Here is a 25677-nt window from a genome sequence, read left to right on the forward strand (position 1 = left end):
CGGCCAGCCCTGCGCTCAGCAGCAGGTGGACCCGGCGCCTGGGAGAGTTAAAATGGCCCTTGGGGATTAGGCTTTTCAGGGCGCGGCTCCCAGCCGGGAAGATGACCCCGCCGAGGCAGAGGACCCTCCCTGGCGCCCAGGGCTTTCGAGGGTCCTGGAGGGAGATGAGGAGGGAGGCCCCCCGGGGGACCTTGGTAACCCCTCCCTGAGCGGAAAGATGTGTCTCTCCGTGGCTGCAGGGAGGGCAAGGTTTCGTTTCCTGCCCATTCATCTCTGGTTACCTGCTCAGACAATCAAAACCCCAAAAGGCCCCTTGCCGCAGGGCGAGCCCCTCTCCCCTTGGAAGTGCATTGGCAAGAATAAAACGGTGGCTGGTGAAACAGTGTTCTACCGGCGAGCAAGGAGGCTGACACGTGGGGCGAGCAAGGCGATCGGTGGGGCCTTTAAAAATCACCATTATGAATTCTGCACCAGTAGTTTCTGCTGAATCAACAGCCAGCAGAAAGCAAGAGGGTTCAGCAAGCTGAGCTCTGCCAAGAGGTGAAATTGTCCTCTCTCTCTCTCTCTCTCTCTCTCTCTCTCTCTCTCTCCTCTCTTTCAGCAAGCTGAGCTCTGCAGAGAGGTGAAATTGTCCTCTCTCTCTCTCTCTCTCTCTCTCTCTCTCTCTCTCATCAGCTTGTTCTGACATTAGCTGGAGCGCTGTGCAGGCAGGCGGGGAAAGTCAGTCAGCAGGTGGATCTCATTCTGCCTTTTGTGTGTGAATACAGAGGGGAGACATTTTATTTAAGTGACAAAACTTTTGCGTTTTTGCTTCATTTTCTACCTGCAGGCCTTTATCTTTAGCCAGTAGTATAAAGTGTTGCATTGGCATACAGTAAAATCCATGTAAGAAAGTGTGTGTGATAATGCTTTAGAAAAAATGTTGCAGAATATATTAACTTAAAATTATTGATATTCTTGAATACTAAAATTTCTGTAATATTTAGTCAAACCAAAAGATTACTAAGAGAAATGTAATGAGAGGAGTAAAAGCTCACCTTCTGGAGGAAATAAAAAGACACACACACCCAATCGGAGAGGGGGTAAGGTGGCATCTTCTATAAATGTCGTTGGAAGTTTTAGACAATGAGAATCCCTAGTGCTACTGAATGTCCATTTTCCATCCATCATCATCCTTGGAACACGTCAAGCCCAATATATACCCGGTGTTAGAGTAAGCAGAGTTGTAAGCTCTAGCCTCCAGGAGCTTGGAGAAGGTGGACAGACAGCCCTATCCTCCCCCGTGATGAGCACTATACTTGCATGGTGCAATGTGGCTGTAAGATGTTCTTCCTTAGTCTTTGTGCTTTGTCACCGAATCAGTGGCCAGCTAGCGTGTGACTCTGTCCCTAAGCCCAGCACCCATCAGAGAAGTTGGCTTTGGGTCTATGAGATTTGGAGGGAACATTTCTGCTCGTAACTACAAAGAAATAGGGCTGCCATCACACTTTCTTTTATATTACATTATACAGGCAAAGGAAACTTACTGAGCTCAGAAGATGGCCAAAGTGAGGCCATATGTATGAGTGTCATTTATAGAATGAAGAAGTCAGTTAAAAATAACATTTCTTATTGCTTTCAAGGTCCTGGATTTATCCTTATTTATCCTTATTTATTGGATTTATCCTTATTTTTTGGCATTTTTTAGAAATCCCGATTCTGGATGCAATATCTGAATTCATGTATCCAAAAATGAGTTTGTAGCAAAGAGCTAGAATTTTTCTTACATGTGGAAGTCAACCGTTCAGCTTTCCACCCTCCCTTCCCTAGTTCATTAAAGGCAAGGAAAGAAAAACTGGAACTAAGACCATGTAAATACCAAAAGCTGGTCAGAGCAAGAAGCTCTCTGTGGCTTGACCTGTTCGTTCCAGGGAACATTCAAACCTCGTGCTGGCCAGACAGGGAAAAGCCCCACCCCTTCCTAGAGACACCTGAGGAGGGATTTAGCACACCTGAGAGCCCTTAGAAAGTGCCAGATCCAAGTATTCTGTTAAAATTTGCCTCTCCAAAAGTTCTCTTCCCGCTTCCTAACTTAAACCTGCATATTGAGGAATTAACCTCTAGGTCCTTTCATACTTTTCTATTTCCTTTAATATTTCTTCATTTTCTTTCTGCTTCTCAGATATATCAGGGTTTTCCTTTTCTCCAAAGAAAAGTCTCCATATTTATTTGTACATTTTTCTTCCCTTTGCTCAGATCATTCCACACTGCAGTATTCTATTTAAAGCTGTAAGGGTTTTGCAGTGTAGTTAGTGTGAAGGACTCTAAGCTCAATTTGCATTGTAAGTGGTAGCTGTAGGCTAGTTCATCCAGCTAAGAGCAATGCAAATTCTAAAGGACACTTTTACACACACACACACACACACACACACACGCACGCACACATGTTTGATGTGCATTTGCTAAAGAAATCAAGACATTTTCTCTGACTGTTTTCTAAATTCTGGGCATTAAAATTACTGCCCTGCCCTACAGTTTCCTGTTTCCTCCTTTTTTAAAGTTACTATCTATGGGCATCATTTGTGTTCCATGCCCTGTGTTGAGTTCTTTATATGTATATCAATATATCCAGACCCTGCTAAGTAGTTTCCACTTTTAAATAAAAAAAAAAAAGGTAGCCAAATTGAGACCCAGAGATGTTACTAATTTGCCAAGGTCACACATTTAGTGGAGAAGCTAATCTTCAAACTCAAGACTGTTAGAAACCCATGGTTTTCACTGGAAAATTCTGCACTGCCTCATTTTCCTTTAGGTGGCAGCTCCTGGTATTGGAAGATGACAATGGTTTTATCTTTGTGTGCAAGCAAGGCATGCACCTGGGGTAGACATTCTTTGCAGACATCATTTGAACGTGTATATGAGATTATATATGAGGATGGGTAGCAGGTGGATTTGGAATAAGCACAAAAGTAGAGTCAACATAATGTTTTGATTGGCATTTTTAGATGTGCAACTCAAAACTTCCAATCCAAGGGTTCATCTCTCAAATCTTCTGATCTCTATGTGGATTTCTTTCTGTGTTCTTAGGTTTCTTTTAGAACCAAAGAGGGTTTTAAAAACCTCTCTGTGTTACGGTAGTCTGTGGGGTTTCTAGATTAATCTTCTACTTTCTTATGGGTATGCAGACAGAATAATCTCATAAATGTAGTTTTTAAGCACTGTGCTCAGTTTTCTTGACTGCGAAATGGGAAGAGCAATAGAACCTATACCACAGAAAAAAATTGTTTATGCAGAGAAAGCACTCATAACAGTGCCTAATGCTAAGCCAACCCTCAATAAATGCCTGTGCCGCACTATAGCTGTTGTTACTTCAGCCAAAGTTGCATAGCAAGAATGCAGGGTTTCCTTAGATTGGATGTAGATTTGGGTGGTCTGACCGGGAAAGGCTATTGGCGATAGGGCAGAGGTCATTCAGACCCATCACAGACTTCTCATGTATCATCCACTAGCTATGGATAGCCATAAGGAACTTGGATTTTCTCCAAAGATGGATCGAAAGCCATTAAGGATTTCAGTCGGGGGAAACATGATCGGGTTTTATTTTTTCAGAAGCTGTCTGACTTCTGTGCAGGGCAAGGCCAGAGGGCCAGGTATGAAATGAGTGGGGATGGAAGCCTACGGTTAACTGGGAAGTGACGGCTGTACTTGGGATGATGGCAGCAAAAGAGTGGAGAGAATCAGCTGGATTTTAAACACATTGTAGAGAAAGACTGCGACAGACTTACCTGGTGTGTTAGATGAGGTATCTGTGGAGAAGGGAGTGTCCTGGACAACTTCCAGAAGTTTTCTATGAGAACGAATGCATGAAGGGAATTTTCGGGAAAACAAGTTTTGAAAATTACTTGTAAAATGTCTAGTTTTCATGAGACTCTTAAGTAAGCTGTTGAATATCTGGGTTTGATGCTCAAAAACAAAATATCCCAATAAGAAAAAAAAAAAGGAAATGTTTATAGAATTGAGCAATCAAGATATGAGAACTAACTGGAGTTTTTTAAAAACAGGTTTTTAGTGTCCCTCACCCTCACCATTCCTAGGCTGGACTGAAATGATCCCCCTGGGTCACCTGGAAACCCACTCTCCAGGCCTGTAAATGTGAAGGTATGTGAGACCTCCCTTTCAGCCAGAGCTGCTCTCTAGCCTACTGCCTTCAACCCCCATTACTAAGAAGATGAGTTTGCTTTCATGTGCCTTGTCTTTCCAAGTCATACCTTGAAGCAGTGAGTGAAAAATTAAAATGAAACTCATCTTGGCTTGATATAAAGACATTGCAGCAAAAAGTACTTCATGGACTAGGTGTCTCGCTAACCACAATTAATCAAATACTGGGATTATTCGAATAATGATATATGGTCTCTTCTCAGCAGGGTGGGAAAATAAAAGTCCAATCTCTGATGAGTTGAGCTTAGAGGGTTTCCAAACTTCAGATCTGAGTGATCTATGAAATGCTGCAGGGAGAAAAGTGAGGAAGTAAAGGTCCCTGCCCCCTCCCTATCCCACACAATCACAAGAAAGAGGAAAGGGATAATAAATAAATCTGGAAAGATGCATAAAAATGTATTTTACTATGAAGATGCTGGGAAGGCATTGGAAAAATAAAGGGAGGTGTTATCCTGTGATGGAGAGCTGTCTCTAGTTCCTTAAGTTGCTTTGATATTTGTATGCAAATGCCAGATCAGAATGGTATTGCCAATGCATATGGATGAGTATTTGAGCTTTCAGAAAAACCTGAAATGGAAAGTGGGAAGAAGCAGCCTTTTACTATTGTAAATGACCTTTCTGGGGATGGGAAATGTTCTGGTACTCAATATAATAACCAGAGTGCATTGAAAATCACTAGCAAGTATTCATTATTAGCATCCTGGTCTCAAGGGGCAACCCCAAGCCCTTTATGAGAGTTGGTCAGAAACGTACCAATGAACCTGGGGTGAATAATATTAGGCCAGTCCTGTCAAAATATTGGTAATGCTCAATGAAAAGAGCACAGCTGTAGACTGACATTCCTAGACTCTGACATTTGCATTTAGGAAGAAACTAAGGGTCCAATTTAAACACTTAGCTAAGGAAAGAGAACTGAGGTATCACAACTACAATACGTAATAGGCATTTTCCTAAGGGTTTCTTCTGTGTTTGCGTGATCACTCTGAGAGTGTTTAAGTTAGCTGCATCTTTTTCAGAATAGGGGTTCTATGGTACAGAGAACCAAACAAAGTATAACAAAAACACTTGTATTGCAAAAAAAAACAAAAAACAAAAAAAACTTATTTGTAACAAAAATACTTATTTGTAAGCTTGCAGTCCAGGCATCTTCTCTCTGCCCTGCCTGCTGACTAGTTAGGGTTCTCTTGAGGAAGAATGCGGGTTGAGATCCACCCTCCACAGACCCCCGCCCTTGATGCCCAGTCAGTGCCTCCGGATCCACAAGATCCATCCTTTCCCAGCATGCAGTGCATATCTTTGGACCAGCATCCTGCTGGAGGCAGCTGAATTCCCTCACCCAGCCAGAATCCTCAGCTGATTTATCTCATAGATTGTCTCCCCTTCTTAATAAGGGAAGTATTTATGGAATTGAGCAGTCAACAGATAAGAACTAGCTGAAGTGTTTTAAGCAGCATTTTCAGTGTCCCTCACCCTCACCCTAAGACATTAACAATGCAGTTCCCAGGAGGAATCGAAATGGACCCACTGGGCCACCTTAATACCCATTTTCTAGTGTTGATTGCCTGGACCCCAGCAAAAGCATTGGTACAGAGGCAGGCATTTATGGTAAATATCCTTTTGCTCATAAATGTGGAGGTGTCCGAGGCCTCCCTTTGGCCTGAGCTGCTCTTTAGCTTACCTCCCTAAACCCTATTTCTAAGATGATGAGTTTGCTTTCATCTACCTTATCATCTTTACCACCAAATTTCTACCTTTTAACTTTGCAGTAGAACTCTAGAATCTGGCAGAAAGCCGACTTCAGCAGTAATTACCCCACTGAAAGCCATACATTGTTTTTATAATGCTGCTAAGAGCTTTGTCCAGGAGCCCTTGAATTCTCATGCTACCCAACTTCAACCTGAAAAGAGGTAGGAGTAATGATGATAGGATAGGCACGCGTGACATCCACAAAAACTATTTGTGTTCACTGGTTTCTTTGGAAAGGGAGATTTTGGACAATGGAAAGAGGACGGACTCATTTCAGTGCTTTAGAAAAAAAAAGACTTGATTGCTTACAACAAATGTAAAAAAGCTGGAGGATCTCTAGGGAAGGGGCAAAAGAATGTATAGAGTTTATGGTCCCTGTGAGAAAGCTGGGTATGCGTTGTGGTGGGAGGGTTGCTTGCATAAATGAATGCACACTGCCTATTTTATTTGTACTTTGTTTTATCTCCCATTTGATAATTCTTCTACATCAGGAGCCCTGTGCTATTTAACGGCTTTGCAGTACTCCATGGTGTGACTGTACCCATAGCTTATTAGTAATTTTCTTGTGACTAGATTGAAAGTTGTCTCCAACTTTTATATTACATAAGATGCTATGGAGATTACCCATATATAACATTCTTTTTTTCTGATTTTATGATCTTTAAAGCTGAGACACTAATTCCTATTTCTTGATTGAACAACAAGAAATCTCTGGCCCTCCAATTGATCTCTGTGTTACCTTGGATCTGTCACTTAGCCTGTAGGATGTGAATTTCCTAGTGTAGAAAATGAGAATACCTGGCATACCTGTTTATATATGTACAGTGCCGTGTCTTCCAAAATGGTTGTGAATTCAAGTGTTAATAAGTGAGAATGCTTGCTGGCCGCTGGGAAGGGCTTTCTGGGTGATGAGGATATAATTTTCTTATTTAATCCTCACAATTCTGTAGGCTGATACAATTCTTATCCCTGTTTAAATGAAAAGTTGAAGCAGAATGAGATTATTACACAACGGGAAGTAAAACAAGTCACAGAGTCAGACTCTACACCCCATAGTCTTTTTTTTTCCTCATGAGTTTATTGGTACATTTTAGATATACAGTACAGTCACATTCATTATTGGGATCTTTTACCTTTGCATGACAGGTCTTGGTTCTCATTTTTTCCCCTTGTTCTTGACCTCCCTTTGTCCCTCCTCCCTTCCCCCTTTACAAACACTTCATTTCCATTTTTTCATTTTCTCATATTTTTTTCTTTTTCCTTCTTAGCTTTCCCCCACCCTTCCCACTTTCCCCACACCTTTAACCCCTTTCTTCCTATTTCGCATTGTTAACTATCTCATTAGGATCTTATGTACTATTATAGTTTATTCACACCAGAGAAACTATTCAGTATTTATTCATGTGTGACTTATTTATTTCACTTAGGAGTATATCCTCAATCTGTATCCATTTTCCTGTGAATGAATCTAATTTCTCATTCTTTATGGCTGAGTAATATTCCATTGCATAGAAAAACCACATCATGATACTGTACATTGAAGACCCCAAAACTCCACCAAAAGACTTCTAGACTTAATTGACACTTTTAGCAGAGTAGCTGGATACAAGGTCAACACCCAAAAATCAATAGCCTTCTTGTACACAAATAACAGACTCACTGAGAGAGAAATTAGGGAAATAATTCCTTTCACAGTAGCATCCAAAAGAAAATGAAGTATCTAGGAATCAATCTAACAAAAGAAGCAAAAGACCTCTACACTGAAAACTACAGCACTCTGAAAAAAGAGATTGAAGAGGACATAAGAAAATGGAAAGCCATCCCCTGCCCCTGGGTAGGAAGAATCAACATAGTGAAGATGGCCACACACCCCATACTCTTAAATACTTCAGTGGACCATCTTAATTTACTATGTGAACAAAAGCCATGATATTGACATGGGGGAGAAAAAGACGATTTGTTTTCCTTAAAAACACTCCTTTGAATCAATACTAATATAAAGGATCCGATTTTTGTGAAGAATTTGAGGATGAACTACTGGAAACTGAAATGTGATGTAGTGTCATAAGCAGTGACGTGAAATGCGTGTCAAAAGCTCTGGGTAGGATTCCCAGCCCTGCCACTGTAATCAGTCACTTTCACTCTCTGGGCTTCAGTTTCCTAATCTACTCATAATGAGGTTGAAGGTGGGGTGGGGAGCATGCTTTCTGCAGGTATTTCTGGCTCTAAGTTTTTAGGATGCTTCTTGTCTGTATTTGTGATCACCGACATGTCTTTGGTGTGCTCTGACATTGTGCTTGGATGTAGGACTGGGGACCACAGGAACAAGGCTCTAAATGGCCCCAGAAGTCCAGGTCTGGCTGTACTTACCGAAGGGTCAGATCATCCTTCTGGCAAGAAGGCTCTGGTGCAGCCAAGAGGCAGAGCCAGAAAGGGAAATGTCTCTTTGCCAAAAGCTGCTGCAGATGGAGGAGCCAGTCTGTCTGGGCAGCCCATGACTTTGAGAGGAGCCATTTGGCAAAGTTGTTGGCAGGAGCTTGCAGCATGAGTTCTGGAGACAGCCCTGGGCTGGAATGAATCGGGCATGCAGCAAAGGTGGCTGGTGGAACAAATAACCATCTGGTGAGCAGGGTGCTGCTCATCTTGCTGCACTGACAGGGAAGAGCAAGTGCCAATTGGTGAGGCTAAGCTGCTGACGACATGATCTGACAGGCACAGTAGAACTTCTCCCCTGCATGAAGGGGGTGAAAAATGCCGCACAAACCCAGCTCGTTCAGAAATCAGGAAGCCCCCAATATTCTCCACAGTTACAGAGTAAGAAATGAAGTTCACCAGTTCAAAACAAAACTTCTTTTGTGAAATGCTGTGGAGGAAGTGCTGATGAGCACAAGTCTCAGTCTCCCACATCTTCTGGGAGTCCTCTTGATTTGCACTGTCATGGCTGCCTTGATGTCCTTAATCAGTTCAAAACATTTACCTTCATGCTCGTTTTTACTTTTGGGAAGAGCCAGAAGTTGCATGGTGCCAAGTGCCAGAGCCACTTAAGGAAGGAGATGAGGACACAGCAAATGTTTTTAGGAGCCTGCCCTTCCACTGGATGGCACTTGGCAGCAGCATTCACTGTGTTTTATCCCATTTCCTAAAGATGCTTCTGAAAGAGGCCTTCTAGAACTGCATTGTAACGTAGCAAAAATAATGCGATAAGTATGTTTGGAGCAAGGATGAGTACTTTGAGGGAGAATTAATGGCAATGTGTCTGTTACTGTAATACATTTTAAAACATTTAAACATGGTGGATTTTTTTTTTTTTAATCAGCCGTTGTATTTAGGCAGATGATGCTCTGTCCTCACAAGTAGTTCTCCATACAAGCCTGGCTGTGTGAGACTGTGCTGTGTTTAATACTGTATTGCCATGAGGTAGGGAATCAGAGACTACCTAGATTCTACCTCTGGCAGTATAGCTCTGTGGACTTGGACAGGCCACACCATCTTGCTGAGTATTCTCTAACCTACAAAAACACAGCAGAGGGCAAGACAACATGTTGTTGAGAATTAAATAAATATATATAAATTCTCATATGTAAATATGTTGATATTTAAACAAATACAAAATAATTCTCTCTTATCTCATGCATTTGGGACTGATGATTGACAGTGAATATAAAAAGTGAAGCTAGGAGCCATTGGTTGTGATGTACCGATTTTAAACAGTGTTCACTCATTTTGATGAAAGGCCTAATGCAGAATCAAAGTCTGTAAGTGTGGACCAGATGACCAAGGGTCATATTTCTCTTGTACAAACCACGCCCAAAATTACAAAGACTGTGTCCAATTTTGGTTTACTTGAGAGTGAATGAGAGTACAGACTCATTACGCACTACTGCAGATTTTTGTGACTGGTTCCCAAATTTATGTCTACTACATTTAATTTGGCAGTTATTTTTCATCTTTTGATAGTATTCACCTTACTTTTTATACAGAATAATCACCCTCTTTTCAGACGTTTCTTTTCCTATCACTTTTAATGATAATTTGAGAAGAAGTATAACCAGCACAAAGACATTCAGGAGCAAACTCACCTGACTGCCTGTAAAATGCTGCTCAGCCAGAAGAAGCCAAAGTATGACTGGAGAGCAGCCCACTGAATTACCTTTATTTATAAAGCATGTCACTGGCCCACTTTACAGAGGGAGTGACAGACACTGGTCATCCCAAGTCAGCTACATCCAAATGTGTTGAGTTTCCACTGTAACTGATGACAGGGGGATGAGCCACTGTCTACTGAGTGCTCACAGTACAGCAGGAAGTGATTTCAGTACCCTGTACATTATCTAGGTGATATACTGCATGTTATGTTTATGTGTGTGTATATACATGAGTGTGTGTATGTGTGTGTATTCCTCACAACAACCCTAAAAAGTATTTACATCTGAAACATAGTTGGGTGATGCTGTCGGGTTTTATTCACCACTGTTTACCCATCAGCACAGTGCCTGTCAAATAGCATTTATTATACATTTTTAAGGAAACCAGGGAAGGAAGAAATAGATTTGCCCTCTATTGATGATGACACTAAGGCTTAGAGAATTTGTGTAATCTGCCAAGTGTCAACAGATCCAGAATTTGAAAGCAGGTAGGTACGACACAAACTTGTACGTTCTTAAGGACAAATTTAGGTATATTTTATTGTAGAAAAAACTCTTGGATATATGCTTTGGATTCCATATTGTCTTACAAATAAGCCAGTAGTATCTCCATTTTGTAAAAAGTACATGGATATTCTATAATAGTGGTCAGTAAGCTTTTTCTGAAAAGGGCCAAATAAATGTTCTAGGCTTTCTTTGTCCCAACCACTGAATTCTTTCACTATAGTATAAAGGCATGGTTGTGTTCTAGTAAAATTCTATTTACAAAATCAGATTGTAGCCTTGGCCCAAAGTCTGCTGACCCTCCTTCTTTAAAAAGTCCCCCCAAATGTTGATCTTCCAAGCAAGTGACTGCAGTGACTCCTACAGGGAAGCTTCGCTGACCAGGAATAGTTCGGAGCCTTGGAGAGATGCTGGCAGGTGGGGAGGAGGGGTACAAAGGGTCCCCTTTTTGGAGTATGGAGTCTTCTCTGATGTCAGGAGACAAAAGCAAGCAAGAGAAATAGCATTATGGTTGAGGTTAGAGAGGTAACAGAATGTTTGATAGCTCATTAAAATCCCCACACACTGCCATAGCTCTTCCAAATAGTGGCCCTCCCTTTGTTCCCTCAACAGTCATTTTGAAAATATCATATATTAGGCACTGTGCTCAAAATAAAAATCAGGTACACAATTAAAAAATCGGACACAGATCATGATCTTATGTAGCTTAGCTTTCATTCTACTAAGAAGATATACATTAAATAAATATAAGCATGAATATACATAAATATAAATCTTGTTAAATACTCTGTAGAGAAAATAAAAGACAGTATAATGGAACAAAGTGTATGCTCTCTGGTGAATATTTGGACTGTAGAAAAATCCTGGAAAGAAACAACATGAATTTAACTCTAGCTCCAGATGTAATCATCCTAAACATTTTTATGTACTTCCCTCCAGGTTGGAGGGGTGCAGGGGGGTGGGGAGAGAGATGTCTAAATAGAAGAACACTGGAGTTATATGTAAAAATCATATATTAGGTTTGTTTCAGCCCCACATATAATACTGTGAATGTTTTTCTATAACATTCTATAATTGTGCCATAATTTTACCAGCTATTCTGGAAGTTTAGATTTCTAGTTTTTATTGTAAGTATAAGTAAGTTTTTATCATAAGTGTATGTTATTAATGATATTCACTAAGTCACATCTTTAGTTTTTTTTAGACTAAGTTTCTAAAGACACAATTGCCAAGTTCAATGATTTGAACAAGTAAGTTTCTAGATAATATTGATAAATTGCCTTCTAAAGGAGACATACCAAGGAATACCTTGATAGCTGCTTGACCCTTCCCTACCTCTGTTATATTCCTATTTTGCTACTCCTTCATATTGTCATAGATTAAGTGTTTAAATTCATCTCAGGGAACTTCTGTGGGGTGAAGATTAGAAGCATAGTCCCAAAGATAAGATACTGGTTTTTAATTTGGTCCCATTGGCCTCGTCCCTCCCAGATCCAGGTAGTTTTACCTTTTCTGAGAGGAGGGGAAGAGTTAATTCTCTGCCTGTGCTAGTAAATACCCGTGTGAGGAGCTTGTTCCCTGGGCATCAGTTGCCTACCTAAGTTAAATAAAATTACTTTCGTGGTTCCAGGGCATCATTTCTATATGAGTAGATGGAACCTGGTGACCCAGAAATGTTAATTTTCTTCAAAGTGATAAGTGGGTAACTTCAAGGAATGACTGGCCCAGTATGACAAGCAGTGTGATTGCTTAATGAGCAAAATTCCCATGGGATACAAACTTGACATTTCTGAAAACTGTGCCCATTTTTGTGTGGTGGTGTTAATATTTTGTGTAGTTGAATGGGATTTGAGGCCAGGCAAAGCAGAGAAAACTAGACACTGACTATCACTGTCTTCAGAATTCCAGATATCTCTAGTGGCACCATGATTTAACATAAATGAAAAGTACCAGTCTTACAAATTGCCACTGGGGTTATATTTGCAGTGAGCAGTTTTTAGTCCATTTTCAGAGCATGTTAACTATCTACATTTCAGCAGTCTTTCAGGATTATCCTGAGGAGTCAGCGTGAAGTCCCAGTTTATTTGGCGTGAGCCCCACTAAAATGTCTTGAGGTCTTGAAGTAAGAATATTAACCTTTTAAAAATATTTTTCCATTTAAAAACTTTATAAAGTATTTTGAAAATGACACACAGAGTGTGACCTACAATTTAGATCATAAAATTTAAAGAATGGGTGGATAGACAGGCGAGTGGGTAAACCTTGTAAGGTGAGAGATCAAATGCCTGCTGAGGTTTTACCTGGCCTTAAACTCTGTGCCCTGTTGTGAAAAGAGCAGTAGCAGTGCGGTTAGTAGATGAGTGGCCTCTTCAGAGGACTGAACATATTAAGGTATCTTCTGGCATCACTGAAATTCAGTGAAGGTTTGGGAGCCTGGTCCTTTCATCCCCCTTGTCTGGGAGACAAGGTGGGGTGGGGTGAGAGAGCATTGAATAGGGCAGAGAGATCTGTGTGCACATGTTTCTTGAATTTTGACAATAGTACTAGTTTTAAAACAGAATGCATGACATGGAGGCGTGAGAGAGCTGCCCACAACTCAGGAATAAGAGAAGAGATTAGGCCGGGCATGGTGGTGCACGCCTGTAATCCCAGCACTCAGGATGCTGAGGCAGGAGGATCCCTGGGAGTTCGAGACCAGCCTGGGCTACATAGTGAGTTCCAGGTCGGTCTCAACTACATAGTGAGACCCTGCCTCAAAATACCAAAAAAATAAATAAATAAATAAAAAGAGAGAGAAGAGGTTGGGATAGTTCCTTGCTGCCAGTTGACAGCTCCCGTGATGACTAGTTCCTGTTTCCCTCCTCTCCTCTTATGGGGTCAGAGATCAAAAGCCTGCCAAGGTCTTGCCAGGACCTGAACTCTGCACAGTTGTGAAAAATGCAGCAGCTGTGGGATCATCATACTGCTTTCCTTCTGCCAACCCGCTTATACAGTCCCTGAGCTTGCTCAGCACAATTTGAGATGGAAATTTTCTGATCAGAATTTTTCCTATAAGTCTTAGAAACTTGGATCCGAGCCCATTATGTGAGCCAGGTGTTTTCTTTTTCCATTTGCTTGACAAGCAGGTCATCTTTGAGTCACTCGCAGGGATGGTGTTGATCTAGACTTTGGCTCATGCAGAAAAGACCAAAAAAAAAAAAAAATCTCACTTTTGTTTGCTCCTTAAGGAAATGAATCTGTTTGCAATTTTCCTCTGTGCTTGTGAACCTTAATGTCTTCTGCCTATCCTCTCATCTTCTGAGTGCCTCCTAACTGATGCTCAAATCATCAAAGCCCCCTTATGCTGGGTCCTTACTGCTTAAGCCAGTCCCACTTCTCTGTTGTTTCCCCTTCCCTGGTGCCTTAAAGATTCTGTCTCCAACCCACATTTTCTTATCAAGTTTTTCCCCAAATTACTCAAGTTCTTAAATCATCACACAATTCTATGAAGTATGGCTGTTATCCCCGTTTCACAAATGTGGAAACTAAGGTCAGAGTTCAGCCAGCAACAAAGAGGAAATGCTGCCCACTGTCTCCCAGGAGAGACGGACACCACTGGAAGTCAGTAGCTACAGCTGTGCTTTGTTAGTTGACCCAACAGAAGACAGTGCCCTTGCCCTCTTGCAGGTGCCTAGTAAATGGCTTTTGAATTTGATTCCCTTTGAGAGTGATTCAGTAACTTCTCTGCAGTTAGGACAACAGTTACTTATTGTTTACTTGGGAGTTTAAATGTGTAGGTCCCTGTAAATATGCTCAAGTCAAGTTCTCTTACCCCCTACTAAAGTTTAAAAATGTTTGGGAGATGTCAGAAGATGGGCTTATGTGACTTTTGTTGTCATTTGGAATCTCTACCAGCTCATTAAGAGCATAGTATGTTATTATTATGATTAGTATTTCATCCATTCATTTACATGTTGTTTTTCATTGTATTGTTTAACCATCCCATTATTTATTGAGCTTCTGAAATCCCATTCATGTTGTATGAGTTAGTATCAGTAAGAAAAAAAATATAAAAGCTTGATTTATATCTTGTATGCTGAGTTCATTGACGATAATGATACAATTATAATAACTATTCTCATTATTTGATAATGAAAGTTATATTTTTTATAGAATAAAAATTTTTAAATGTTTATTAATATTGATTTAAAGAGGGAGAAAGACAAGCAAAGAAAAAAAGACTGTATTCTTTTTAAAAATGAAAGGTAGCCACATCCATGTTTAAAGTGGTATGTGTAGTATGATTGTTCTTACATAAACTCCGTGTATACAGATAAAGATTCTATAAAGGGCTGGATTCTATGCAGCTTCATAGCAGAGTACTTGCCTGGCAGGCATCAGGTCTTAGGTTTGATTCCTAGCAACACACACACACACACACACACACACACACACACACGCACGAATGAAGCAAAGGAAGAAAGAGAAAGGAAAGAAAGAAATTTTTAGAAAATGGCTACCAAAGTATTGCTGATGGTTATCTAAAGTTGGGGAACTTTTTAGTACTGGGGATCGAATTCAGGCCCTTGCGCTTGAGAGGCAGGCAGAAGAACCACTGAGCCAAATCCCTAGCCCAAGCTGGGGAAACTTTAAGTAATTTCTATTATTTGTTTTCCATACAATATCACAGTTTTGAATAAGTCATCATTTATATTTTATTACATTGTCTGTATAATAACAAAATCCATCCTCACACTGAAAAACAACTTGTAGTGTGTCTACCATGTTCAGAGGATTAGCCTCTCGATATCCAGGTAGTAAATGTTCACTGAGTTCTTCCTTCTACTCTGAAGACACATTAATAATTGTTCAAGTGGAAGCGAGTTTGAATTTTGGAAGACAGTGATAGTTAGGGACTATCAAATTCTGCAGCAAGGATCCTTTCCAAGGTCTCTTGCCTGAAGATCTGGGTGAAAGTGTTTGGCAATGAGCTTGGCCTTACTGTCAGAGTCCGTTCGGTCCTTGTTCCTGGTGGAACAGGAAAGGTAAGATGATACCTCTGACCTCAACCAGTCTTCTTATAAGGGGGCCGGGTAGGGGTCTGGATGAGTCCGTGAAAATCAATTGCAACGATGCGAAACCCATCTAAAAAAAAATGTCCCAGAGCCAGCCCCACAGTGCATGAAATATCTCTGGTCTTTGTTTATTGACACAGAAGGTGGTTTTAATTACTGAAGGAATTTCTGACATTTTTTGCCAAAGGCAGTCTTAAGATGTTTAAGCAGTGATTAGTGACAACCAGGCCTACTAGAGAGGATTGCACAGTGAGGCAGCTGGTCAAGAGTCGTGTGTTGCAATGTGGCTGTTAGTGACAGTACAGGCGTGTTTTATCCGAGAACCTCAGACAGGGAACTGCTGCTGTGCCCTCGGAAGGTGATCTTGACTTTAGAAAGTATAGTGTGTCGTATGTCCAAGAAGCTTTTCTACTGGATTTCATAAACCAAGCAACCTCCGCGTCCTCTGTTTTTGTTGTGCTGAAAAATAAACTTGGTAAGATGACTACAGCCAGAGTTTGAGTAATTAATAAAGTTGTTTCCTGGCCCCACGACTAAAGACTTGAAAGAATGAATATGCTTTCCCAAATATAGGACCAAGGAGAATTTATACTTAGAATAGCATGCTTCTTGCTTTAGTTTTACCTTTTCTTGGTGACCTACAAAATATTTTAAGAAAAGAACCAGAATAGAAAAAGCAGAATGATGATTATCACATCACAAAGCCACTTTAATCTGTTGAATGACTTCAGGGGAAACCATAATCTAAGACAAATACAAATTCCCCACAGAATTTGTTTCCTTGATCTTTATATCTTTGCTCTGAAACTGTTGGTTGAACCCCTCCACTTATTTTTTGTGAACCCCTCCACTTAGATGTAAAATCAGTTAATAGTATCAAATATCATCTTTTCTCCATCTGGAATTTCTTCCTACATAAAAATGTCCTACATATTTCCTCCTTTTGCTGCTTTCCTGATGTATATATAGGATAATAAATTCTATTCTCAAATAAAGATAAGCTTAAGAGAATAATTTGGCACCTTGAAATTTGAGTAGGAACCCAAAGTAATTTTTCACAAAATGCATTGAGCGTCCTTGTACTCATTCTCTGTGTCCTGTTCCTTGATATAGTGGTTTGATGATATTCCTTGTTGTTTTCACAGCATGGTGTTTTAGGGTATTTCATACTGACATGAGCTGATCTGGGAATTTGCCAATTTTATAGGAAAGTAAGACCATTTGAAATGAATCAGTTTAATTACCCAAAAACTTAGTTTGCCGAATATGGTAGTGTCTGCCTGCAATCCTCTTACTCAGCATGCTGAGCCAGGAGGATCACAAGTTCAAGGTCAGGCCTTGACTGCATAGCAAGATCCTGTATCAAAAACATTCAAATCTTCCACAGATATGTTTTTAGTACTGCTGATAATTCTTAACTTCAAAGAATCCTCTTCTCCTGTAAATTAGTATGTTAGTCAGTCATCTTCACTAACTGGCTTGATGCACAATGGTCAAATTATGGGCAAGGAAGGAGCTACATAAAATAGTAATGTCATCTTACACTTGTGAAGTGATTTTAAATTTCTGCAAAAAAATTTCACAGTTCTACTATGTACAATAAATAAGAAGACTGTTTTATTCTTATTTCTTCATTGAGGAAACAGATTCATTGAAGTTTATCAGCTGGCTTATAATCTCTTAGTTATGGTTATACTGTACTAATAGTTTATTGTTAGGAAAAGCCTGAGATTCAGAGATTTCCATTCCTAAAGCAAAGCCTTTCTCATGATATTAGAATATTAGATAAATCACCTTTCACTGAACTCCCTACTAGATGAGATCTCAGTCTTGGGGGAAAAGCGTTCATTTTTGCTTTACTTCTCTGCAAGATTCTGGCCACCAACATCCTTATCACAAGATTATTTAGGTGGAACATCTTTGTATACTTTAGCCCCATTTTTTTCTTCTAATTTCCATTGGTTTGTTTTAGCTTTTATTTTGTGCCTCACATATTTGCCATCTCTCTTGAAGCACACAGTCACTCTTTTTTCCTCTATGTCCACTTCCCTTCCCTTTCCTAGCCTTTAGTGACCACTATGCAACTTTATTTCCATAAAGTCAACTTTTTGTATGCTGGCTCCAACACTCCTTGTTCCTGGGCTACTTAACCTCTCTAAGCCCAGCTGCACCATCTAAAAAATGAGCATAACAATACTTATCATAGGTTATTTTGAGTATTAGATACAACAACACCTGTAATGTGCTCAACACAGTTGCAGGTGCTTGGTATGAAATATTTGCTAAATAACATTAGACTGTATTTTCACTAGTATTGATACAGTTACCTATGTCTTAAAGTATAGCAACCATATTGAAGGCTAGTTGTTTTTACTGCCAAAGAGTATAGATAAGTTAACTCTCCATCTTTAATCTTTGATCAAGTATCAGTTTTCTGTGCTAGTGATTTGATCCTTTTAAAAAATCTCTTGAGTTGATCTTTTGTGAGAATCTAAGCCAACTGTTGCCCTACTCTGAATATGAAACAAAGCACTTATGAATCTAAAATCCATTATCTATGAACCGTCTGTAGGTTAGTTTTCAAAGGTACTAGCTTTAATATATTAAAAAATAAATGACGATAGATAAATTATAAACCCTTTTTTTATATCAGTGGTATGTTGACACTTTCCATTGAGGCCTAATTTTGGTTTTGTTTTGCTTTTACTCTTGCACTTTTATTTTTAGTATTTCTCCATATTCTACTTCATGAATAGTATAACTGTATTTTCTCTCTTTTTTTCTTTTTTCATGGTGCTGGGATAGAATGCTGGTCCTCATGCAATAGAGATATTTTTAGTCACTGTGAAGACCAGCTTCTGAATAGTTTCATTTGCCTGAGTTATTCTGTACCAGTGCCCTCTCCCTTGCTTTCACCCATTGTTCCTACTCTTGCATGATGAAGCTTCACCTAAAATGTTGAGTATCCTGCCCACATGGGCCCTCTTTAGTTAAGTAAAAACCGTGCTCCTCGTTTTAGCTTTAGCCTTTCCAAAACCCCTCGACACAGGGGGCAGGTGTTTTTAAACTTTAATGAGCATTGGAGTCACCTGATATGTCTGTTAACTAGAAATTGTCAGGCTCCACCCCTAGAGTTTCTGATAAAATGGACCTGTGCAGGGCTTGAGAGTTTGGTTTTTCATAGTTTTCCCAGGTAGTGCTGCCGCTGCCTCCACCCAGAGCAACACCTTGAGAACCACCTGCTCTGTATCCCCAAAGTCAGAGGCTAGCTCATTTCCAGGTGAGGAGCTAAAGCAGAGGAAGGTTTTGCAGCATTGACCATGTCATCTTACTGGCCTAGGTTTTTCCTGGCCAGGAGCAGTGCCACCCAAGGAGACTGGGGGATGTGGGGACTACGTAAGTTCACCTGTGTGTATGTGGCCAAAAGACGAAGCATCACTACTCCTGGAGTCTGGATCTGAACCCCGTGTTTGTCATAGGAGCCAAGACAGAACCCAAGACACAGAATAGTGGCACAGTAATGAAGCATGAATTATCCAGATGAAAGCACCTACGGAAATAAAGGTATTAATGTTATTTATACCTACTGTTCTGATAAAGTAGCAATAAGGAAGTGTTGAGTAGTTCCAATCGCTTAAAAGTAGTCGAGACCCAAATAAATTCACATTATAGAAAGCTATTGTAGTGAGACATGGTTTGACTTGCAGCTGTAAGAACTAGGAACATGTTTTGGCTACATGGGATGATCAATAATGACTGGTTTTAAAATTATCAGCATAATCTAGACAAGAGGGAAGCCTGCTCTATGGATACACGAGAGAGATGTTGAGTAGCCTAGCAAACAAGACAGACAGATTAAGTACGTGAACAAAGGAAAACAGCTTGGGGTCAGGAGATAAAGACAGACAATACAGGTATCTTTGTATATAATGAAGAAGGAATCTTAATAAATGGCTAACTTTGAATGAGAAAAACGATCTGGAAATCAGTGCATAGGACAAGCCCTTGTATTAAATGGAGGTCTTCTCATTATAATGCTCAGCAGGTCCACCTGTTTGGATGGTGTGGCGTGAATATTAACTTTTTACCTTTTTCTTGAACTGTGTTGGTAAGGCTGCTTAGCTTTACAGCCTATGTGTTTAGCTGTGTGTTTGGGGCCTGGAAAATAAAGTTTAGTATAAAAGAACTTTATTTTTATTGAGGAAAAACGAATCAGACATTTTCCCCTTGAGGTAGGGTTTGTAACAGAGGTTGATACAAATTCAGGCAGATCGAAGAGTAAGACATTCAGAAGATAAGAGGTTTTTTTTTGTTTACTTGCTTGTTTTTTGAGAAAAGGAATGAGGAAAGAAAAGCCCCTCCCCTGATTTATTATAAAGCCAAGTAAATGAAAAGGTGGTCACTGATCAAAAACAGTGCAGGTGTGTGTGTGTGTATATAAATGTAAACTCGTACTGTCAGCATATGTATAAAAATGTGCCAGGCATTGATGTCCTAAATGAATCATGCAGTATTAGCTTTGTATACTAATGTAGATTACACAAATATGTCTTTTCTTTCTTTCTTTCTTTTTGGCAGTACTGGGGATCTCCCTCGTGGTCAGCAGTGCTTTACCACTGATGGACATCTCCAGCCCCCACAGTGGTGCTTCTTAATGTCATTTTAAAATATAAGCTGATAGACTGACCAGGGCTTATTTTTAAATAATACCTATGTGTGTATGTGATGTGAGGAGTAATTCACCTCTTTTCTGGCTATAGAAAATTTACATTTTTTCATCCACCTATTTGTATCTGTTGTGCTTTCAGCGTATCTTTTTTTTCATTCCTAACAACCAATAACATTTTCAGTGCATTCCAATATAGTATTGATTGAGAGTTTGAGTTTTACTTGGTTTTCTCTTGATGATATTAACTGAGATAAAACTGGAAACATTTGGAAAAGATTTCCAGCTTCATGCCTCCTATTCCTTCTCTAAGAGGGAAGGAGAGGACAGAATTGAAGTCTTTTGTTACTTGGTCATATGTATGTTACATCAGACTTAAAATTGCCAAAATCACAAAATTTGCAAGTGGAGAGTCAGAATTTTAAAAACTTGTAAGGAAAAATAGCAAGGACAAATATCTGCTTTTCACTCTTCATCAAACCCAAATGTTTCTGAGCCAGGTGTGGCGATGAATGCCTATAAACCCATTTACTTGAGAGGTTGAGGCAGGTGGATTCCAAGTTTGAGTCCAGCCATGGTACCTTTGTGAGACCCCCATCTCAAAATTAAAAAATAAGAGGGACTGGGGATATACCTCAGCACTTCCTGAGTTTGATCCCCAGTACCCACTCCCCAAATCCAAATGTTTCTGAAAAATCCCTTCCAAAAACAAAGAGACCACCGTTTTTTTGTTTGTTTTGTTTTGTTTTTTAATGCTAAGGGCTTGGTAACTATATTATATGTAGGTTAGTGAACAGGTGTGAGGTATAAAATAGATGTGTATTGTAATAGAATGTAAAGTGACTTTAAAATGTCATTTTCTGAAGTTTAGCATCTCTTTCAGAAATGAAATCCATTAGAATTTGGTTAGGATTGCCTTGAATTTTTAACATAAGTTTAAGATTATTTAATAGCTGAAAAGGCTATCTTCAATTTCCAAATGAACTTTCATCTTTTCTTTATGGAACGACTATGTAAATAACAACAGTTGATATTTATTTAGCACTTATGTGCTATATATTGTACTAAAACCTTTATATGTATTGTTTACCTATTAAGATTTAGTAATCACCTTATGAAATGTTTTCTTATGAGTGTTTTACAAAAGGAAAACTGAAGCTTATAATGCTTAACTAACTTGCTTGAAATGACCCTGCTAGTGAGTCAAAAGGCCAAGATCTGAAAACAGACAAATTTGGTTTTAAAGACTGCGTTTTTGCCAGTATTATAATATTCATAACCTTTTTCATGTGGCTGATTTAAAGACGGACAGGGTAAGTGATTTGAAAGGGTCTTTTAAACTCCGTGGAACACTTTACTATCCTTGCACATGTTACACTGAAGCATCATCAGTCACATGTCCCATAGCCAGCCCAGAATAAAAAGTGTAAAAATGATGGCAGCGACATGTGGACTGTCATTACTTTGCCTTCCAGGAACTCCTCTAATTTGTTGGCCGTAGCATGTTAGTAGGCAAAAGTGGCTTCATGGGAGGATCTTTTTTGAGGCAAAAGAACATTAGATGAGATGGACCACGGATTTGTTCTTAAATGGCAATTGCTATGTTAGAAAGTTCGAGAACATTGCTGACATCGTTAATCTATTAATCACTCCATGCCCCTTTGTCCTGCTCAGCACAAAATGAAACAGAGATTTGACAATTCTCCAATTTAAAAAAAATATTCTTGGCTCCTAAAATGGATAATCCAAAGCCTCAATTTGGCGTTTTAAAATTCTGAACCATCCAATGGACCTGAGTGTGTGTGTGTGTGTGTGTGTGTGTGTGTGCGCTTACGTGTGTGGTCTTTACCTCCACACCAAATAGACTCTTCCTGTGACTTACATATTTTGAACAATCCCCAACATATTCTCTGCATTTATCCAGACTCTAACCAAAGTTAGAATTTTGTTGTGAATTTAGGATTGGGGTGTGTGTGTGTGTGTGTGTGTGCGTGCGTGTGTGCATGTGTGCGTGTGTGTGTTTGTGTGTGTGTGTGTGTTCACTCTCTGCCTCTACTTTTGCCTACCAAATAGTCTCTCTTCCTATATTTCTAATAATTCCCCAACATGTCTTCTGCATTTATCCAGACTCTAACCAAAGTTACATTCTTGGTGTGAATTTCAGGCTGTCTGAAGTAGTATCACAGAAGTAGGTCTGTATTCCTGGCCAGTGCATTAGCAATCACTGGACATTATGGAGATGTCTGGAGAGAGGCAGTTGTACTATCTTTTGGCACACAGAGCATATCTCTACTAGAAAGGGAATGGCTGATTCGACAACAATGAACCAAAATAATGAAGTCTTCTGTATTATAGTTCAGCTCCAGAGGCTAATTGTTAGTTTGTTTCAATCATTCTTGAGGCCACATAAAGGGATTTTTCCCTTTGGAAGCTTGACTGAGCTGGGGTGAAAGGAAAGACTATAATTCAGATATAAGAGCAAAATGCAAACAGTTTCATGTGTTAATGGTCACTAATGACCTGTAATCAAGCTATGATTTGTTAGGTTAAAACAAAGGCATAATTAGTTTGTTTGCTCAGGGGTGTGAACAGGAGAATGTATCAATCTGTTGATCATCCCTCTTCAGTGGAGATGGTAGACGAGTATTAGTCCTCCAGCGTGGCACGCTGAACAGCCATAGTGGGTTCTTGAAATTGCATTTAAATTCTATAGGAAAACATGGCATCCAGAAACTCCACTAATTCTTTATAGAGTAAGGGAAAAAACATGATGCTCTGCTTTGGGTCGTAGACTAATAATGGCGGGTTATCCCAGTGAGACCGAAACAATGGGAATGATCCCATTCACACAGAACAGGGCTTCTTTCCTCAGCACTAGTCAGAGTTTGTAATTATTTTATTGACAGTGTGTTGCTATCTCCTCCATTTGAAAGCAAGCACCAGTCTCTTTTGCTCACCGTGTACCCCACGCCCTCAGCACAGTGCCTGGCATGGAATAAATATGACCAATAGATATTTATTGAATGTTAAATGAAATCCAGGCCCAATAATTATTGCTTGAAAAACCAATGGTAGCATTTGGAGATTGTGAAATAAAGCAAAATTACTTGATGACAATGATCAAGATATAGGAGTTGGTAAATATCTATACCATAGACAGTCTTTTTCATATTGAATTTTTTCTTAGAGTCTAATGTCCATTTCTATGCAGTAATTTTTTTCAGTCCATTAATGGACCCTATGATGAAAATCTTCTGTCTGCCTGAAAACGACCAGTGCTGAGCAGCAGTATTTCTTATACTCATTCCTGGTGTAAAATGACACATTTCATAGAACCCAAAGGGGAATGAGCTTTAAGGCATAGGAAAACCTTGACGATAGTGTGGGTGGATGGCGTGGTCATTTTTCATTCATTTATTCAACAGATGTTTATTGGACATTCGCTGTATGCCAGGCATGGAGCTAGGTGCCAGGAATATGGAGTGACAAGACTTTCTAGGGCAATGCATTAATCAGCAACACAGACAAACATACAATTGCAGCTGTAACAGGCACTCTCAAGGAAGAGTTCATGGTGCTGTGAGAGGGTTGGATTCAGACAGGAAGGCTTCCCTGGTGGAAGGGTGACTGTTAAATCCTAAAACTGTAGTAGGAATTGTGTTGAAGAGGAGATGCGGGGGGATGTCCCAGGAAGACAGAACCACACGTGTGAGGAACTTGTAGTGTGGTAGAGACTGTGTGTTCAGAGAAGAGGAAGGTGGCCAGAGTGGCTTGGGTTGCCAGAGGGAACCCAAGCATAGTTAGTTGTTAGAGAGAAGCCACATCCTGCAGAGCCCTGAACGTATATGAGGCTCTTCTGCTTTTTATGGTTGGGGGAGCAGGTTTAAGAAGACAAGTGGTTTGTTCATATGAAACTGACGCAGAACAGGCATAATACATGCCCACGTGAAGCAATTTCTGTATAAAGCATGTGCCCTTGTGAGAGATTCAGGATGAGCTCCTTCCTGGTGTAATACAGACAGCCCCAAGTTTTCTTTGTGCCATGCACACACACACTTTTCTGGACACAAGTTAGCGTCAGGAATGCAAAGTGGCTCGTGAGACCTGGGTTCCCCTTCCAGTCATGCATCCGTTCATCACCTTCCTCTTCGTGCTTTACCCTCACGTGCCAAGGCTGTTCTCCAGTCTTATCTTCCTCCTCAGGAGTGTGAGACTGGTTTTCCTGTTGGGCTATTAGAGAGATCCTCCACTTAGGATCTGACTGTGGCTTTGTGCCTGTTTGTCTGAAACTTCGAGAATGTGTGAAGACATTGTGTAGGAGAGAAGCCCCATTTTGACAATGATTATGCTTATTATCTGTTTTAATAAATGTACATTGCTGTGGAGAAACAAACCACTTTATGCCACTTGAATCTTTCTCAGGGAAGCTGGAGTCTCTTTTTGTGTTGCTTTAGATGTATTACTGTCATTTTCCCTTCATTGAATTGAATTAAAAACACTTAAATTAGACCTTTATTATTGCACCTTCTTGCACTGTTGCCCTAATAAATTGTGGCTTTCATCTTTGAAATACATATTTTGTAACATTTGCAAATGTATTAGTAATCCCAGAATTGAGACCATAGGGCAAACTCAGTATCGAGTCAACATATACATCTGTGCATAAATTTTACAAGACAAGCCTGAAACCCTTTACAAAGCCACAAAGGTAGTGCTGAAAAAGAAAAAATACAATGATGGGGATATGTTAGGGGTACACAGGAGCTAATTAAAAGTGCCTTAGTAGCTATGGGAATATAGCCTGGTGACAGAGTGCTTGCTTGGCATGCACAAGGCCTTGGGCTCAGTGCGGGGACTGAATGGCCAATGCAGACCAATTTAAGCAAAAAATAAATTAATATTATTAGATTATTTCCTAAATCATAAAATAGGTACACTGGTATATGAATGAATAATGCATAGGAGGGAAGAAAAAATAACCTCACAGAGCACAATGAATGGGCCTAAGCCCCACCCCTCCACTTGGGCTGCACGTAGTAACATCTTTCTAGGGTACAGTGGGGGGCGGAGGGGAGAACTTCACAGTGGAGAAACCTGACAAGTTCCTACTTCAGCCAGTCGATCAAAGTCAACATGGATATAAGTCGCATTGATGACAGGAACAGCTGATTGATATGAAGGGATGAAAGGACACTTTGCCTTGATAGTCGTCATGAAAGTGAGTCAGCCACATGAGGAATGGAGCAAGAGGAAGAAACAGCAGGTCTCAGAACTCTGAAGCTTGCAGTACCTTGAAAGAATCAGGAGGAAGCATGGTTGAAAGGTAACAGGGAAGAGAATGGCACGGGATGAGTCCGCAGAGGTG

The 25677-nt window shown here is 40.0% G+C and overlaps 1 protein-coding gene across 7 annotated transcripts in view; it reads left to right on the forward strand.

Moving 5' to 3' along the window:
• Positions 1–25677, forward strand: part of Ppp2r2b (protein phosphatase 2 regulatory subunit Bbeta) — a 508455-nt gene that overhangs the window by 259763 nt on the left and 223015 nt on the right. Inside the window, exon 2 of one of the 7 annotated variants that reach the window (XM_010627069.3) lies at positions 19126–19210. The exons of the other annotated variants lie outside the window; for them this stretch is intronic. Coding sequence (XP_010625371.1) covers positions 19174–19210 — 37 coding nt within the window. The 5' untranslated portion in view covers positions 19126–19173. The remainder of the gene's footprint in view (positions 1–19125; positions 19211–25677) is intronic. 7 annotated transcript variants of the gene reach the window in all.

This window comes from Fukomys damarensis, unplaced genomic scaffold, assembly GCF_012274545.1.
Source record: "Fukomys damarensis isolate Sample0158 unplaced genomic scaffold, DMR_v1.0_HiC HiC_scaffold_3, whole genome shotgun sequence".
In the NCBI taxonomy this organism is placed as follows: Eukaryota; Metazoa; Chordata; class Mammalia; order Rodentia; family Bathyergidae; genus Fukomys; species Fukomys damarensis.